The sequence below is a fragment of the Maniola jurtina genome, chromosome 3 (genome assembly GCF_905333055.1).
Source record: "Maniola jurtina chromosome 3, ilManJurt1.1, whole genome shotgun sequence".
Lineage (NCBI taxonomy): Eukaryota > Metazoa > Arthropoda > Insecta > Lepidoptera > Nymphalidae > Maniola > Maniola jurtina.
In genome coordinates this window covers 5,087,905-5,106,990 of record NC_060031.1, presented here as the reverse complement: position 1 = coordinate 5,106,990, position 19,086 = coordinate 5,087,905, and the positions used below count along the sequence as shown (strand labels likewise).

General features: G+C 37.1%; 2 protein-coding genes across 3 annotated transcripts in view; one reads left to right on the top strand and one right to left on the bottom strand.

The window, feature by feature from the left end:
• The first annotated feature begins 5,821 nt into the window (after positions 1-5,821).
• The window catches only part of LOC123881230 (ras-related protein Rab-37), a 54,903-nt gene continuing 41,638 nt past the window's right edge, over positions 5,822-19,086 (top strand). Inside the window, exons 1-3 of one of the 2 annotated variants that reach the window (XM_045929927.1) lie at positions 5,822-6,205; positions 10,128-10,286; positions 10,565-10,675. In XM_045929927.1, coding sequence (XP_045785883.1) covers positions 6,200-6,205; positions 10,128-10,286; positions 10,565-10,675 — 276 coding nt within the window. In that variant the 5' untranslated portion in view covers positions 5,822-6,199. Of the gene's footprint in view, positions 6,206-6,307; positions 6,356-10,127; positions 10,287-10,564; positions 10,676-19,086 lie in introns of those variants that run through there. The other variant, XM_045929928.1, reaches the window with a different exon arrangement.
• Positions 13,774-15,614, bottom strand: LOC123881229. Its single transcript, XM_045929925.1, has 3 exons — positions 15,298-15,614; positions 14,668-14,994; positions 13,774-14,188 (listed from the first exon to the last, which is right to left on the bottom strand). Exons 1-3 carry the CDS (start codon positions 15,428-15,430, stop codon positions 13,794-13,796), a joined length of 855 nt encoding a protein of 284 aa, XP_045785881.1. The 5' UTR covers positions 15,431-15,614; the 3' UTR covers positions 13,774-13,793.

The following is a 19,086-nucleotide window of genomic DNA, read 5'->3' as shown; positions in this document are numbered from 1 at the left end:
ACCTTTAGTATTGCAAATGCTGCCCAGTCCATCTGCATTCTTACTGCCAGCATCCTTATTGAAGTTGTTTCTACCGAGTTACTTATAAGTATAATCTGGACATGGTAGTTATATTATTTCTGAAAGTTCCTGAGGAACTTCAATACTAACATTTTTGACGGTAAGTAACAGGTCATAATCTTAACAATTGACTTTATTCATCACAAAACCATCTTCAAGGCTCATCTGGACGATGTAGACTGGTATTTCAGCCCTTTGGCATCTACTTAATAGATTTTGGAATTTAGACTTTGCGGTATCGATGAATCAGAGACCCGACGTGGTTCTGCAAACGTTACCCAGTCCATCCGAATTCTTCTTTTGTCAGCATCCTTGTCGAGGTTGTTTCTACCGAGTTGTACCCAAGTAGGTACCTATAATCCCACCAGGGTAGAGAGTTAGCAACTTCGATGTTGACATATTCGACGGTAACAGGACATCTTTAACCTAAAATACTTGTTAAACATAATTTTTGATTTGCCTTTCTTCGTCTCAAGATCATCTTCAAAACTCGTCTGGATATGAGAACTGATATTTCAGCCCTTTGGCATTTAATAGTCTTAGCAATGAATCTAAGACCAGCCTATCCGCATACTTCTTTTCTCAGCATCCTTGTCGAAGTCGTTTGTCAGCATCCTTGTCGAAGTCGTTTCTATCGAGTTATACTTACCTTAAGCTTTAAGTAAAATTTTTTTTTTATACACAGGAAATGCCAGACGCATACCCCTCGGGCTATGAGGGGCTTACACCCACTAAAACCTGGCCTGGTACCTATGTTAGCCCTTTGGCATCTAATAGACTCTGGCATTTAGGCTTTATGGTAGCGATGAATCAAAAACCTGACGTGTATAATTCTGCAAATATTGCCCAGCTGAATTCTTCTGTCAGCATCCTCGTTGAAGTATTTTCTACCAAGTTGCAAGTATAATCTGACCAGGGTAGTTATACTTCTGAGCAACTTGATACTGTAATTTTCGACGGTAACAGGTCTTGATGTAACGTGCTTGTAATAAACATGATTTTTGATTCGTATTTATCTCAAGACTACGAGTAGGTAAGTATCTTCATCTAGACTCATTTCAAAGATGTGGAGTGGTATTTCAGCCCTTTGGCATTTAATAGATTTTGGCTAAATGCCTTTGCGGTATCGATGAGTTTTAAAAATTTGTCGTAGTTCTACAAAGTGCCCTGCCCATCTAAATTCTTCTTCTGTCAACATAATTGTCGAAGTTGTTTTCAGCCTCAGTTAATAGATCAAAAGGTATTAGTTCCACACTAAAATATCTTCAATCTTCATTTTTTGGGTAGTTGTAATAATTTGCTGTTAGCTCAACATAGCAGCTAGTTGCACTGTCATAATGTATCCGTAATAGCGCCACTCGACTTCATAATTTGTTATTCCAACATGTACCTAAACAACGTGCTGTACCAGTTTTGAACTATCTAAAATTCCTAAAATTATCAATTCGAAAACCTACTATACAGTCTAAAAGATTAAGTTTAAATTCATTTGCGGGTAGTGTTGAAATGAATCGTTGTTAGTTTTCGAGGTTTATTTTTGGCTGCGGTAGGCGGTCGCTGGATGCATGGGGTTTTTTAATCTTTCGTAGTGTTTTTGTTCACGAAAGCTGCTCTGCATTTAGACTGTGCTTCCGGCTATTGTGCAACAATCATTTTGATTAAAGGCTTTCTTTGAAATTCATTCGGTTAGTGGGAACTGAAGTAGGTCGATAGGTATAGTAGGTGCCTATAGTTAATCTTTTGGCGGTTGAGAGTTACGAGTCCGCGCAATTACCTAGGTACCTACCTACCTAATAGTAGGTTTTTTTTTCCGCTGGTAAAACTGCAGTTACCTACGCATCCCGCTAAGCGGGTCTAATATGGGATTCGCGGGCTATGCTACAGCATACCTATTACAGAATTAAGCATACCTACTAAAAACACAGCGGTTTCGTCCGCGTCAGGTGTGAGGCGTTTCAGGATCCCGGGTATCGTATGAGACGTCCCGACGTTGAACCGGCACAGATTTAGATCAAATTCCTAGTACTTACGGGTATGGTGCAGGTAGATAAAGTTACTTAAGTAAGTATATCGAAATAAAGCTGAACTCAATAATAATAGTTATTATACTCTCGTCGAACCATTCCCCATCACTTTTAGTAGGAAATGCTGAAGTCAGTTTCTCAGGCGTTTTTAGAATCTAGAGACGATCCAGAGAAATCAACATAGGACTCTAACGAACTGGTGAACTAAAGCGTCATTACTGCTTTTTGTTATTCAGTAGGTAAATTGGAAGCGTAGCAAACTCTGGGCCCGTAACTTGAAAAAAAATATAAATTAAACGCTAGCGCATAGCAGAATAAGCGAATTGCTGCTTCCATGCAACAGGGAACACAGCGATTGGTAACCCCTTTTATTAAGTAAGTAGGTATATGAATTGTTACCGATCTAAAGCTGTAAGTTTCTCTGCATATTGCCCCCAACATAGGGAGGAACGATCCACGACTATGAAGTTTGAATTATGGTGGCTTTGGCAGATAACAGGGATCAAAGTATAAAGTGTAATTTTTTTTAAATACCTACCTACTTATTTTCTTCTGAATACTACTTACTTACCTACTTATTAGAAATCACGCCATGCGTTGCCAGACACTTAATAGGTAGGTACCTACTGTGGCAACCTCCTGCCAGAAAACCTTGGTAGGCAGGTAGGTACACCAGATTAAAACATTAAAAATGCCACAGATAAGTACCTAATACTAATTATCTACTTAGTTACATGCCTACTTACCTACCTAATTTAAATAATTTATCTTAATGAATTGCAAAATTATGCTAATTCGTGTTGCAACTTGAGATAATGACTCGGTATTTATTATTAAATCTTATGTTAAATTATTATTAAATCTCTTAATTATTTTAATTATTTGATCAGATTCACCGTTTCATAAAAGAATACTTAACTCGATATACTATACATCGATGACTAGCACTCACTAGTAGTTACTTTGGTAGGTAGGTAGGTAAGTAGGTACATTACATACCTAATATAGTTACTTAATATTATTTTGATCATAATATTATTCACAAATCACAATCCATGTTTCCAATACCTACTTAGTTTTTATTTCAATATGCGACTTGTTTTCTTTGTTCGAGAGTTTTTAATCAAGTCATCAAAGGACATTAATCAACAAGCTCAACAAGTTGATAAATTCGATATCAAACCGCCGCGCATCGTCGCGTCGCGTCTCGAGGAGTAAAATATCACACTAATATTATAAAGGAGAAAGTTTGTATGTGTGTGTGTGTGTGTGTGTGTGTGTGTGTATGTTTGTTACTCCTTCACGCGAAAACTACTGGACGGATTGGGCTGATATTTAGAATAGCAATAGATTATACCCTGGATTAGCACATAGGCTATTTTTTATCCCGGAAAATCAAAGAGTTCCCACGGGAATTTTAAAAAACCTACATCCACGCGAACGAAGTCGCGGGTATCAGCTAGTAAAGTATAAATTCCAAGACTCCAAACAACGCAAAAATGCTGCTGTAAAAGACCACTAACGCCATCTATTAGAACGTATGCGAACTAACACGTTTTCCGTTGTTGCTAAGCGCGCCGCATCAACGTCACGGTGACACTTGACAACTAGAGTACATTGCGTGCGAGCGAGACGGATGAACAACAAACGGTTTTCATCGATTCGCCGGTTGGCGCATGCCAAGTGCGAGTTGCGAGGCGCTACTATGAAAACGAGTCAAACATTTTCGCTTTGAGACTACCTACAGCTGCTGCAGGCGACGTGTTTTTTCTCTCCTGGTTTTAATAATAGAATGAATGATTTTATTTTATTATTCAGCTTTTTTATTTAAAAAATGAAAATGCACTAAGTAGGTATGGTATGATAAAGAACTACATACATACGTAGCCTACCTACTTATCTAGAAAGAAAAAAATCTATTATTATTTAATATAATAAGTAAGTAGAAGTACCTAGGTAGTAGGTACGTACTTATTATTTTATATTTATTCATTAAAATATGTACCTAACTACCTACGTACATAATTGTATCAAAATAATTACTTTTTATAATAAAATTAACTTTGAATAAGTAACCGAAACAGATGAATAAAATAGAAAATTACTTACTTACTTTATTGTACCTAGTAGGTAGTTATGTATTTGTATTTTCTTTGGTTACTAGGTACTAAATACTAAGCTAATTTTATAAGAGTTTATTTTGGTTCACTTAATAAAAACGCCATAGAATAAAATTGACAATAGCCAGTGCAGGTAGTCGGCACCTACCTAATTGCCTTCAATTTACGCAGAGTGCTTTTAAATATAGACACAACAAAGTTATAGATAGACCACGTTCGCTTAAAATAATCTATTTTATCAGCCGTAGTAAATACATACACCTAACGAATTCACAGAGGAAACGTATCGTATCCATAAGTATTTACATAACTCGCACACTGAAGAAAACGTCCTCTCTTACTTTTACATAGAATTTTATATTGCCATTTCACCTCACTTTTACTGCCACGCAACGTCAATCTAAGTTTTTCAAAATATAACATAGACTCTATTACTAGATCAGCAAGTTCCATTTTTCCTTGATAATCAGCGGGAAACAGTGCGTGTATTATGAGGTTGCATCTGTGTGAGTGTTTAATTAACACACACATTAAAATGTCGATAGAAGGGGTGCTACCCTGTTAACTCGCCTGAATTTCACTAGGATAATGTTTTACAGTTTACGAGTCATCATTTCATATGAATATCAAAGACAATAAAGGATGAGGCGAAAACTTTGTGACTTTGGACACATTGGTAACCCTTCCTAAATCACTATGACGATCGATTTTCACGAATCTAAGGTATAAATACATGGATTTATTACATGCGTCAACTTTTACCATCGAGTGAGGCAACAGGGGCACGACAGGGGCTAATTTGTCATAGAATTATTCGTAACTACCTACTTAAAGAATTTTCTTGTGTAGGTATGGAGTTTTCTTCAATAGGGAGATGATGTTCGTAGTTTCGTACCGTATAATTTGTACCCTTGTGCTCGTTAAGTAAATCAGCTGGTGTCTTGTCGGTGAATCACCATTAGGTATCTACTTACTTAGGAAAACTAACTACCTACCTACCTAATTATTACGTTATCAATTTAACTTCTTCTTCTTCCTGAGCTTATCCCACGCTACGAGTACGTGCGGTCAGTACAACATGTGTTCTTCTCCACTCTCTTCTGTCATCCGCCAACGTATCATTCATGATCCACCCATTTTATTCGCATATATCCTCTTTCACACAATCCATCCACCTTTTCTTTAGTCGTCCTCTCCTCTTTTTTCCTTCCACATGCATATTTATAATTCTTCTAGTGATATGACATTTCTCCTTCCTATATGCCCTTACCATGCCAGCGTATTACCATTCATCTTTTCTACCACTGGCGCTAGTTTCAAACTTCTATTTAAAATACTGCAAAGAAATAATTTAATAAATAGTAGAGCCGAACTGTAGCCATAACTGTAGTAATTATAGAATTATATATGTACCTACTTGTTACTGACTAGCTCCCAGAAGTCACAATTATTATTCTGCTTTAGGATTTATCTCGGGATTAGCCGTGGAAATCGCACTCAAGGTGTACCGTGTCTATTGCACACATAAACCAATTCCACTCACACATTTGGACCTCTACGCGACGTAGACATCGAGACATCGTTTCTACAAGCCTTCGCACACTGACACAAAAAGCCACGCGAAAATGAACCCTAAGGTTTGGGCACCCTCCGATATGCCCTACATTCACAGTTTCGCGTGATAACCTCAAAAATTTGAGTTTTTGAGAGGAAAAGACAATGTTTTTGTGTGATACCACTATTTTCCTGTATTTACAGTGTATATTTCAGTGATATTTGTATTTATTTCATGTCAATAGCTTATCGAGTCAGTGTATGGGTGTAAAAGTTTTCGGTGAAAATCCTATAGAGTTTTCGGAGGTGATTTTCGTGTCACCCGGTCAAATAGCGTAAGAATGGGGCGTGCTGTGCGCGTATTATTGCACGGTTATTTATGATATTGCACCGTGAAATTGCCGTGACGTAAATGTGTTACGACTGTGGGCCCGAATAGCGATGAGCGTAAGTAATTTTTAATTTTTTTATTACCGTGTTTATAACTTTTATTCGATTAAAAAGTTATCAAAGAAAAAGTCAGTATCTATCACGAGATCTAACGAACACGGTCATGAACTGTGAAGTCCTAATTAAGACAAAATAATATATTCCCACGTAGGTTATTTCATAGAGCCGGTGTGTATTTCATAGACGGTAAAGATATCTACCTAGGTACCTATTTAGAAGTAGAGTTTTAGGAAGATACCTAGCTTAACGGCCCTCAAATGTTTTCACAACCCACCCGCTTAACCGATTTTGACGAAAATGTTTGCCTTACGGAGATAAACATAGGTAAATAAGATTCTTTTTAACCCGGAAATCGAAGAGTTCTCGTAGATTTTTTAAAAACTTAAATCCACGCGGATGGAGATGCCACCAACATCGAATATCAATTTTTTGTAAATCATTAAAGCCCGACTCATCAGTTGGATTCCGACATTGACCAAAAGTCGATTCTATTCTAGGTTTAATAAAGTACCAGCATCTAGCACTGTAACACACGGACAAGCACTAGCTTAAGTATTAGAGAATAAATTCCATGATCAGGGGTGGTAAATTGATAATCAATAAAACTGTATAGGATCAATTATTCCGTGTCGGCTCTCGACTGTCGTCCCTACCCAGCCGAATCGCCCGACGCACCAGTTGGATAACGACATTGACCGAGAGTTGATTTCATGCTAGGTTCAATAAACTGCCATTTCTGTCCCTTCCAGGTTAGCGCCTCTTCATCTAGCACTGTAACACACAGCCAAGCACTAGCCTAAGGATTAGGGAATAAATTCCATGATCAGGGGTGGTAAATTGATAATCAATAAAACTGTATAATAGGATCAATTAGGTGTCGGCTCTCCCAAGTCCACCCGTCCGACGACGCACCAGTTGAATGCCGACATTGACCTACATAAAATGTAACTAGGTACCTACTTACCTGTGCGTGCCTGTGGTTCATTATTTAAAATTCATATTTCATTATCAAAAAAACTTAAATAAAAAGGGGAATAATCTGCTCAATGCCGGGAACGGTATAGGCATGATTAGGTTAGCCTATGTGTTAATCCGGGGTATAATCTATCTCCATTCCAAATTTCAGCCAAATCGATCCAGTAGTTTTTGCGTGAAAGAGTAACAAAATCCATAAGTACTTACATACATACATATTTTCACGTTTATAATAATAAATAAACTATATCCACGGGAACGAATTCGCGGTCAAGAGCTAGTACCTACCAAATAATACCTAGTTTTTAAAAGTTAATAACCTAATGTATGTATTAGGTAGATATAGGTAGGTACATACATTCTATAGAGACATCTCTCTGAAGACTAAAACATCAAACAGTTTACAAATTATACGAAGTAGGTACCTATTAGTTTGCGAAACACAACTAGAAGTAAATCTACAAGAACGGCATTTTATGGTTCTTGTGGAAAGTGATAAAATCGATGGCGTGGTTCCACGTAGAGTTCGCAGCATCAAATGTTCCTATCTCGAGTAGGTATCTCGTGTCTCATCATTCTGACCGCACTCAAGAGATGGCGCATGGAGACTGAAATAAGTTTAGTCAAAAAAAAAAACCGGCCAAGTGCGAGACAGACTCACGCACCGAGGATTCCGTACTCGGGTAGTTTTTACGACATTTTGCACGATAAATCAAAAACTATTATGCATCAACATCTGTTTTAGAATGTGTAGGTAAAGTCCTTTCATAATAAATGATACTTACTTACATACCCCCCTTAATCTAGTAATCTTAGTTTAAAAATTGAAAATACTTATTATTTGTTCATCATGAACACATTTTAATTTTCTTTTGTGATATAACCACAAATTCACGATTTTCGGATTTTTTCCTAAGTTCTTACTTCAAAATACCCAATCAAAAGTTTTAACCAACTTGAAAACCTTTTTTTCCAAGTTTAATAAATAAAAAGTCTATTGCAGACGCGATCTTAAAAAGGCTTTTATCGCCCAGGTTAATGTATTTAATACGAGAAAGGTGAAAGCCTTTAAAAGATAAAAAGCAGGGGTGAAGCCTGAATGCCAGCCCTAAGGGCGTGTGCACTGAGACAACTTTCCTTCCGATTTTCTTTTTCCAAAAGCGTTTCCATTCAAAAGAGCGAATTTTCCTTTAGCAATTATTTACTTGCGTCTACTTACATCTAGTAAGACTGGGCCCATAACCTGAAGAAATTAATTAAACACGGGCTTTGAGTTGAAAATATCGACATAACTGGCAACATTTAAGTATACTTACATATAGAATGAAAAGAAAAACTAGTGATTAGAACTGTTTTAAAATATGACACTGAAGAATTTGAAATACTTAGGTAGTAAGAGCATGGTTAAATCGTCAGACATGTTGCCATTTCACTGTCGTTATGAGTTTTACTTTTCTAAACCTATAAAAATTACGTAATTTTTAAACACAAGAATTTAACCATGGCAATTTTGTAAAAAAAGAAAATGGTAGCCATTTTCCTCCTGTGAATTATTATGACGTAGGTTGTGCTCCATTTTCCCAACATGTACCTACCCAGATACCTACCGAATCGGGAAACGCTTTTGGGAAAAGAAAATCAAAAATAACATCAAGAATTTTTTCTCAGTAAGTATGTATGCTGACATAATTACCTCACGGTAAGCTTGGAATATAGTGTCAATGTGCACACGGCCGCAGGAAAATATACCTTCTGAAATTATACTTTCTACCTATAGGGTAAAATCATATACTGAACGGTTATTCATTCGCATAGTCGTAGGTATATTAGCTAGATACTCGTAGCATCCTGTTTGTTCTAAATTAGATTGTCCCAATAGGCAGTCACTCATTAATCCCTCATTCAATACCAGCCTAATGATGAAAGCCATTATATGTATTATTACTACCATTTGCTGCGTAGTGGGTACAAAGGCATTGCGCTTGGATAGGTACTATACGATTATCCTTGCATTGTGATTGATCAGTCATCCTAGGTGTTGCGTATAAACAGTTTCATAGGAAACCATCAGATCAATAACAGAAATGGCTTGACTGCCTCAGTCGTTAGTTTAATGGTTTAACTGCGGATGGCGAGGTTTTGGGTTCGATTCCCGGGTTGGGCCAAAAATTAGGTAGGAACGTCTCAGTATTAGCTCGGGGTTAAGAAGTTGGCGGTATATCACCCCCGTGCCTCGGAGAGCACATGAAGTCGTCGGTCCTGCGCCTGATCTGTCTCCGGTAGTGTTAGATTTCCGTCGCAATCGGGCTAACTTTAAATTCGGTTACACAATGTTACAAATAATGTATGTTATTGAAGTCGTTGCGGGGACGGTGTCGCCGGACCTAAGGTCTACTCAGAATATTATCCCTGAATACAAAGTTATCACACTAATATTATAAAGGCGTAACATAGTGTGTGTGTGTGTGTATGTTTGTTACTCCTTCACGCAAAAACCGCTGGACGGATTTGGCTGAAATTCAGAATGGAGATAGATAATATCCTGGATTAGCACATAGGCTACTTTTATCCCGGAAAATCAAAGAGTTCCCACGGGATTTCAAAAAACCTAAATTCACGCGGGCGAAGTCGCGAGCATCGGCTAGTAAAAAATATAAAGAGAACAGTAAGTAGGCTTGCGGTTGGTGGCACGGTCGCTTGTTGCTGTCGCCAGTAGCTGCCGCTTGCTGCAATGGTCTCAGACTCGAGCCAGCGCAGTTCTGTGTGACGTTCTGCCCTGCTGTTTTCGCGCGCTATGCGAATATATTTGAAGCTAAAACTAAACTAGTTGGTTTGAATAGAGGCTCATCAAGAGATCGTCTTTTTTCGAGAGCTACAGTGACCTTTACGGCCGCTGTAGCGCTTGAAAAGTGATCTCTTCTAAAAGAATATTCATTTTTTTTAGCACGTGGGAACAGACGATAGCATGAGTGATGACGTGTTTGAAGATGACACTCTCCGCGCGCCCACCATTAGGAGCACGCCCTCCCCCACGGGCTACAGGGACTACCGACCTGAGTCGCCAGCACGGACTGTCATTGACGATGACATGCCTATACACAAGGTAAGTCTACTCATTATCGTATGACTGGCGCTAGAGGTCAACGAACGTTACGTAAATAGGCTACGGAGTCAATGACGGCCAATGTGGGCCATTGACCCGAGTTTTGCACGCTATAAGTACATTGCGAATTTACATATACCACCTTGTATAACCAAGTAGTTGGTGAGGCAGTGGAAGGTGGAGGGCTGCCTTAGACAACGACACTCTCCACAGCCCCTGGATTGATTGTATTCAGAACGTCTTCTTTCTTTTCTTAATGCACCGGTATTTTGTTGCAGACGATTCTCCTCGGTGACAGCGGCGTAGGAAAGACGTCGCTGCTCGTGCAGTTTGAGACCGGGAAATTCCAACCTGGCAACTTCTCTGCAACCGTCGGCATCGGCTTCACGGTAAGTATTAATTCATATATCTGTCTTAAGACTAAGAGTATAATTACCTATCTATCGCCTCAAATCCACTCTGCTGCGATAGAGACCAGAGAAAGAGTCGCGCGACCGCAACCGTCACTTGGCGAGCGAGACAGAAATGCGACAGTCTTTGTCTCGCCCGCCATCTGCTATATACACAAACACACAGAAAACCATACAGAAACATACAGAAAGCCATAAGCGTAAGTCACGATTGCAATCGCGAGTCTCTGTCTAGTGACTCTTTCTCCGGTCTCTAATACCTACCCCGTCCACACACTGCCCGTGTGGCATGGAAGCAGCGAGGAACGGAGGCAGAGACGTGGTGTGGACGCGTTACTCGCATGTTCCTCGTTCATAGCCATCGCTCTCTATTTTGTCGGTAAGTATGCAAATAGCGCAAAGTTTCAACGTCCATCGCGTTGCAAAGGCAAGCGACCTAGTGCGGCGCACGGCGTCGCGATTAATTGCGCGAGTAGAGCAGTGTGTGGACGGGGGGTAATATTTATTGACGCGAGTACGTGAGTGTGGACCGTCTCTCCTCACACCAGTTCGTAGAAAAACGAAGAAAAATATGCTATCACAATAAAAAACATTAAAACTTTAACTTAAATTAAAACTTAACCCCTACTGAACCGTACTGGTCCAAATTCTGTCTATCGAGTCCTCTTCATCATCTCCGGATAGTCATGAAGGCACATCGCACGAACGAACCAAAAAATGGTAATTATATAAGTAAGTAATAAGTATGAAGTAGGTAACAACTGGGCTCGCATGAAACTTGGAAGGCTTTTGCCTGAACCAGTCTAATGTGAATCAACCCTTACTTTAAAAATAAGAGGAAAATTAGGAAAATTAACTATGCAACACAACTTATTCCACTCAATACTATAGGAATATAAACGAGTAGAAATAGAAAAAGAAACAGAAGGAGAAATAGAAATTATAAGCTGCAGTGTAAAATATTTATGAAATCGCATTACACCTTCATTATTTACATTATACATAGGTAGTTCCGGGTAGAATAACAGTCAAAGTTTGTGTAATTAATTGGTTAGTAGCTTCAAACGGAGTAGGTAATTGCAGTTAAACGGATTCATGGACGAAGGCTCTCTATGAAATTAATTAATCCATAAATTCAGGATATCGGCCTCTTAAAAAAACTTGCCAGATCCGGATGATAAAAGCATACAAACATCTGCCCTACACCTATCTATAATATTACAAAATATGCAAAAGTATGTTTATTTGTTGGGTTTTCCTTCAATCACGCTGCAACGGAGCAACGGATCGACATGATTTTTTGCATGGGCATAATTACTCGTATGTAAAATCCTGGATAGTGACATACCTACCTTGGCTTTCAAACCCGGAATATCAAAGAGTTCCCAAAGGTTTTTTTAAAAACTATAACCACGTGGACGAAGTCGCGGGCATTAGTTAGTACGTATAAGTTGCTGAAGCTATGTTTTTGTAGTACTTAGGTAAGTAAGACCAAAAAGTTTCATGTTGGATAGTAATTTATTTGATTGCGAGTAAATCTAAAACTAATAGTTCATCAGTGAAATCAATCAACCTTTTCTATCCTGAAACCAACTGTAAACAAAATTTAGGCAGGCTTACCTACCTAGATTATTTTGTAAATGATAATCTTTATGCTCAAAACTTCAAACGTAATGACTTGCCGAACCACGAAATTTATCCCAACTATTTACTCAGGTTCCAGCTTTCAAAGGCAGGGTCTTATTTACTCAACTGAATCCGAGAAAATCAATTTGTAACTCCGTAACAAACCTTGAAATGTAATCGGATGAGATCAGGCTGAGATAGATACTTTTAACTTTAAGGCTTGGATCCACGTAGAACGAGACAGGTATTGGCGTCAATTCTGGTCTTTTCTCTTAATATATTTTTAGAGTAAGTACCTATCTGCTTGTTAGGGTTCCGTACCTCAAAAGGAAAAACGGAACCCTTATAGAATCACTTTGTTGTCTGTCTGTCTGTCAAAAAACCTATAGGGTACTTCCCGTTGACCTAGAATCATGAAATTTGGCAGGTAAGTAGGTCTTATAGCACAAGTACAGGAATAAATCCGAAAACCGTGAATTTGTAGTTACATCATTTAAAAAAAAATATTAAAATGTGTTTCAATTTTCAAAGTAAGATAACTATACCAAGCGGGGAATCATATGAAAGGGCTTTAACTGTATATTCTAAAACAGATTTTTATTTATTTTTACGCATAATAGTTTTTGATTTATCGTGTGAAATGTCGGAAAAATTACCCGAGTACGGAACCCTCAGTGCACGAGTCTGACTCGCACTTGGCCGGTTTTCCTCTGACAAGATGGTCGGGACTGTTCTAGGTTTTAGCCTGAAGTACAAACCTCGGTACTGTTTTAGTTTCTTATAGGTATTAGAACTTCCAGAAGATGCGATGAGTAATTTTCCGATGCGGGTTATGTATGTACATGCCCTTATTTATACTTAGTTACTTATCTAATTACCTAAGTAGAGTAAGTACTCTGATTTATTACGTACATATTTGTTTTATTATTTAAGTAAATACAAATTATTTTGTATTAAGTATATTATTTACTCGACTAGAGATAATAACATCATTTTGTAATTTAGTCAAAAGCATTTACAATATCTACAATTTATTCGAAAAAAAAGTACCTAAAATAAGTATTGTCAAATATCAACTAAATAAACTTTTAAAGAATAAGAAATGAGTATTCTCTCTTGTATTATTATATACATAGGTACTAGAGAGAAAAGATTCTTAGTATTTTTTAGTGAAATGTCTGCCTTAGATTTGTTATTTAATTTAATTCGTTAAATAGATGATAATAGGTAGATAATTATAATCAACACTACGGATAGGACATGGGAGCTAATTTGGCTGTACACAAATCTAGTGCTATCATTTTCACAATTTCCCTTGCGCGATTGACACCTCTAAAAGTACCTATAGGTATAGGTACCTTTAGAGGTGTCAAATTAGATTTTTAGATTAGAAAAGATTTAGATTGACATAAAACTAATTAGCACGAATATGGTGAAATAAATACAAATGATTTTGAGGCAAAACATTTATTTAATCGCCAGCTGACTTTTCTATTTTGACGCTAACGTGTGATGTATTTTGTTGCTGTTGCGTTATCGGCCAATTAGTAGTTTGTGGCACTGTTGACGTTTGTGAGATACTTTTGCTGTTACCTGGAGCTAGCTGTTGTATTTCTAACTCAGATACCAAGTTGAATATTTTGTTCTTCGCTATGGCTTGTAAGTATGGCGAGAAGCTTTTGACTGTATTTGATAGGCTTAGAAAGAATAAATCCATTTGATCATGAGTAACTTCTGGTTCTTTGTATTCTTTAGGTACATCTTCTGAGTAATTTGTAGTTACATACGATGAGGGACTTAGTTGCGAGTTCACCCACTTTTGAGAATTCTTCTGTATGCTATTTGCGATATGTGATGGTGAACGAGCTGAAACAAAAGTAAAACAATAAATCGTTAGGTACCGTAGTCGAAATTCGAACCGAATAGGTATACTCGTATTCGACTGTTGAATATATTTAGATAAAATATTAAACTGTTTTGAAATCAGTGCAAAGACATTTTTTTACGTTAGCGGCAAGATGTTGTCTAACGGTATATTTGTTACCATTTCCTTAAAAAACAGTAATTATTGGATTAATTTTGATATTGTGTTTCACATAGACAGTTCACTCTGACATAGATATTATCATCTCAAAAAATATTTTGTCTAAGTATTTTTTATTATTGCAAGACAGTCTTGCACTTGCCTAGAAGATGCCTGTTTGCTGTGACATTGAAGGTATTTAGGTTATCGTCAATCTTTGGTTATGAATCAACGCTGCAGCCGTATTTAACCAAGATAAATGATTTATAATATTATGATGCCATTCATCATCTAATGGTGACCATAGTTTTAAGTTACATACCGAAATTTGCTGGATCCATTGCCACAATGTACTGTTCAAGATTTTCTGGGTGTTCAATTTCTTCTTTTTCATTTTTGTAGCATTCAGAATTTCCCTCAAAATCGGAATTAGAAACTATTTCACTGTCACATTCGTTCTGGCCGTCATTTTCGTTTTGTGCTGCTTTTTTCTTTTCACCTAAATACTTATTTAGATAAGAGATTTCATCTTCAAATTTCCATTTCTTAATTCTCGCCGTGGGCTCTTCTGACATTCGCAGTTTCCTTTTGTTTACTGCCCTTCTGTATGCATCTCTTAGACCCTGCCATTTGTGTTTGCAGGCGGAAGCTGTAAAAAACAGATTTTTTTTCAGTAATTAGTTATAAGCCTTTTAACATTATTTATAATTTTTATGATAGTTTTTTTACCTTCACTTCAAGGAATTTTATTAATTCTTATTAAAATTGCAATTTTGAATAATATAAAAATTAGGGTGTTCGCAAGCATGGACACACACTATCAGCTATATAAAGTACACAGTATAAATTACAGGTACAAAGTCAGCCCACCATGTCTGTTAGTTTGAAAACTTTAATCTCAGAAAGTACATACTTACTGAAAAAACCTAATATTATAAAAGCGGCTACCTACCTGGTTGGTTTAAAAGTTGAGAGATTTCATTCCACGCAGCGTCTTTTTTCGTACTATCCATATACTTTGGATGCGATGTGTCGTACAAAAATACGTAATGTCGCACTAGTCCGATTAACTTTTCTTCATTCATAGTAAATAATTAAGAGTTTATTTTTATATATCACAGGTAGTTAACACACAGTAAATTAATTTTTAGTCATTAATTGGTGTCAACGAAATAAGGTCACTTGTTTTTGTTCTGCGAGGATTTGAAACTGTCGACTGCCGAGCGACGTGGCAACGCCGCGTCGTGCACGGTACTATTGCCCGGATACAACGCGTGGCCGTGGGACGAGTAGGCCCGGGTCGAGTGATGGGACTAGTCACTACTCACTAGTCGAATTAATTATTGTGGTTACTGGTTATAGTCGAGTAAATTATGTCGAATCAAGAATATTGCTTAGGTATTAATATTTAAGGTCCAGAATAAAATTCATTTTGCCAACATAAATTTAATATGAATATGAAATTAGGATTGAATTTTAATTAAATTATCCTTAGATGGATAAGTAGATAGGTATTATATTTGTGTAACAATAAGATTCAACAGGAATTTCGTTTACAAACCACCTACTTACCCATACCTAGGTAGTGGTACCTATGAGGACCGTGGTTTCACTTTGTTCAAAAACAATTTCAATCTTTAAAACCATTCTTAGTGCTACTATGCTCAAGACTGGCAAAGTCATGAGGTTTGACAGTTCTAAATTAAATTAAGTTTGTCTATCCTTTTCTTATTAGGTAGTAGGTACATGAGTAAGAAAAGATGCGAATGTCTACTCTACTTCTAAAAGTTGTCATCAGAATCAGCTGTACCTACCTGTAATGGTCCATCTTACTCTTGAATATACCCGCTGGTAATTGTTAATTGGGCGAGCATGCGCTCACGCTCCGCTTGAAGCGAACATGAAGAGCACTCTTCGTCTTCAAACACTACAAAAATGTTTTGAGTCTCATTAAAACAAACATCACAACCAGCGTCATCGCGTCGCATCACTATTCACGGACAACGCCGCGATATCAGCTGCGCAGTGCGACGGTGTGGCAACGTCGCGTGCCATGCACGGTGCGTCGCACCTCCGCGCGTGATCCGTTCGCCGTCGGCGGCGTAGACCGTAGTTCGTAAAACTGTGATAGTAGCAAGCTTCTAAACTAAATTGACAGGTTTATTGACAGGCTTATTGACAAGCTTATTGACAGGTCTAAATCTAATGCTATCTTTTTTCATGGAGGATTATATTGTAACTAATAGCAATATGAATATTTACATCAATTTTAATTTAGTTTAGAGATTGTGTTCAACAGAATTAGCCGTTGCTAAGTTCCCTAAAAGTTGAAGTTCCCTAAAGGTACCTACTTAGGTAAATTGATTTAACCCTTAAAGAAATTAAAGTTCAAAATCAGATTTATCTAAGTACCTGCTTAAGCACCCGTGAGTACTAATAGGTAGGTACCTACCTTCCAATCTAATTCACTCAATTTATTAACTTTGACTCACTTTTGGCATAGAATAATTAGGTAGGTAATAGGTATAATGCTTTTGGTTACATAAATGATCGAAGGAAATAGGTAGATATTTCCCTTATTTGTATTTTAACACAGCTTATTTGTATTTTACCATGATGGAAAACGAATTAGGTATTCTGAATCAATACAAAATTTCAATTTAACTTTGCGATTAAAATCAGACATCTGATAAAGTCGAAAGGTTTTCGATTGAAGCCTCAGCTGTGTTCAATTTTGAGTGACTTAAATGGGTATTCGAAAAGCTTTATAGGCGCTAAAGCCTTAAAGGGGTGCATTTTGACACACTCCCTTGAACATAAGTACGCTATTATTATGCAAGATTTCTGAGTTTGGAAATGTTAAAACCGCAAAAAAATGACTGAGGTACCTATAGTCCCGACAGATCGACATAGCAGGCGCTAACCCGGTGCGGGATAGAGCCTCATCTCGTACCCCGACTGCAAGATGACCTGCAAGGCATACGGTGCGTTGTGCCTAAGTTATTTATTAAAACTGTTGATGCTTTGTAGACATTGGGAAGTTAGGTTTTTTGAAAGCGTGGCGTCTATCCCACTGTGGCATCTATCCGTACTTTACCCTATAGTAGTGCAGCTGGTTAGCGCGGTGGCTGAGTGGGTAAGCTGGGCGTCCCCACCCCGATTGCCATCTTGATCTGTCCGGTACCTACTTTGTGTATAAAACTATCAATCAATCCATTTATCGCAAATTGGGTTAGGTATATACCTACATTGGTCTAAATCTAAGCTTATAATCTAAGTACGGCCAAATTTAACATTACGGCATGCAATATTTTACACAATTACAATAAATGAAATATAGGTAATGTCCTTGGATGAATAAATACTCGTAATGTCTAATAAAAATTTATTCTAATGTCAAGGAGGAGAATTGTAACAATTATGTATATCTATTGGCGTATTCTTGAATGGTGTAGTAGGTAGAGGTACGCCTTGTCCACTAAGTACCTATTCTTAAGGTCCGTTTAAATACTAAAAAGTTTCTAAAAGTTATTTTCCATTATTACATAGATCCTAAACTACTTAGTTACTTAACTATCTATTAGGAAACTGTTAACTGACAGATGTAAAATGGAAAATCTGTATTACCTTGACACAGTTTACTCACCAATTTGTTCCAATTAGACAAACTACTAGAAACCACAATATTTCAATTTGTCGTTCATAACTAGGGGTGCCAACCGATAAAAATAGAATATTGGTCATAAAATCTTCTTAACATAATTAAATACAGCTGAAATGGCAAGTCAAGTCATTTTAAGAGGCTTTGGCCTCATTTTACTAAGATATTTTGTGACGATCCCAATTGTTGTAGGTACCGGTCTACGTTAAATTAAGTGGCGAAAGAGTTTGAAAAACGATTTAAAAAATTAGGGGGCTAATAATATGATTCAAGTGCATTTAAAAACACGCAGTAGTGAAAAAGGCCGGAAAATTGAAAATTATTTACTTGTGACAATCAGGGTTGAACAAAATACATTCAAAAAATCATTTTTGTTTAAAAGTGATAAAACACTATTAAAACAAATTATTTGAAACTGTTTAAAATTACTATTTTCAAAAATAAAAAAAAAACACTAGCTGATGCCCCGTGACTTAAAAATCCCGTAAGAAATCTTTAAATTTCCGGGATAAAAGGAGTTTATGTGCTAATCCAGGGTATAATTTATCTCCCATCTATCAGTCCATTAATTTTTGCGTAAAAGAGTAACAAACATACACACATACAACCTTTATAATATTAGTGTGATATTTAAAACAACCCAGGTGACACTCCTTGCAATATAGCTCAATGCCGTTGCCCGAGTGACGGGGCGCGGGGAAACATCCCTAGATGGGACAGGAGCTAGGATTTGTCGAACAGTCGCTCGACGAAAGCTCTGTGTATTCCCGTGGGAGCTGCGAATTTCGCGCGGGAACTTTGCGTGACGATCAAAAGTTACAGTTCGAAATTTAAATTGTGTGAATGCGTTCAAAAATTTAATGAGTTTTTAATACATAATTTTCTTTTCTTTGACGCGTTTTTGGTTAGGTAATTAATAAATTATAAGGCTTAGTTTTTATTTCATACAAATAAATTGAATTTTTAACATACTAAGTAAGTACTTGCTTAAAATAATAAATAAAAAACGTTCAAAATAATTCAATGACGTTAAGTATGTGTTTATTTTTGCATTCTTGTGAAAGCATAAAAAGTTGGTAA

Excerpts from the sequence above, each read along its gene's own strand:
- LOC123881229 (XM_045929925.1), bottom strand. The coding sequence starts at position 15,430 with ATGAATGAAGAAAAGTTAATCGGACTAGTGCGACATTACGTATTTTTG. Across the intron at positions 14,995-15,297 it reads TCAACTTTTAAACCAACCAG|CTTCCGCCTGCAAACACAAA; the intron begins GTAGGTAGCCGC and ends TGTTTTTTACAG. Across the intron at positions 14,189-14,667 it reads AATGGATCCAGCAAATTTCG|CTCGTTCACCATCACATATC; the intron begins GTATGTAACTTA and ends CTTTTGTTTCAG.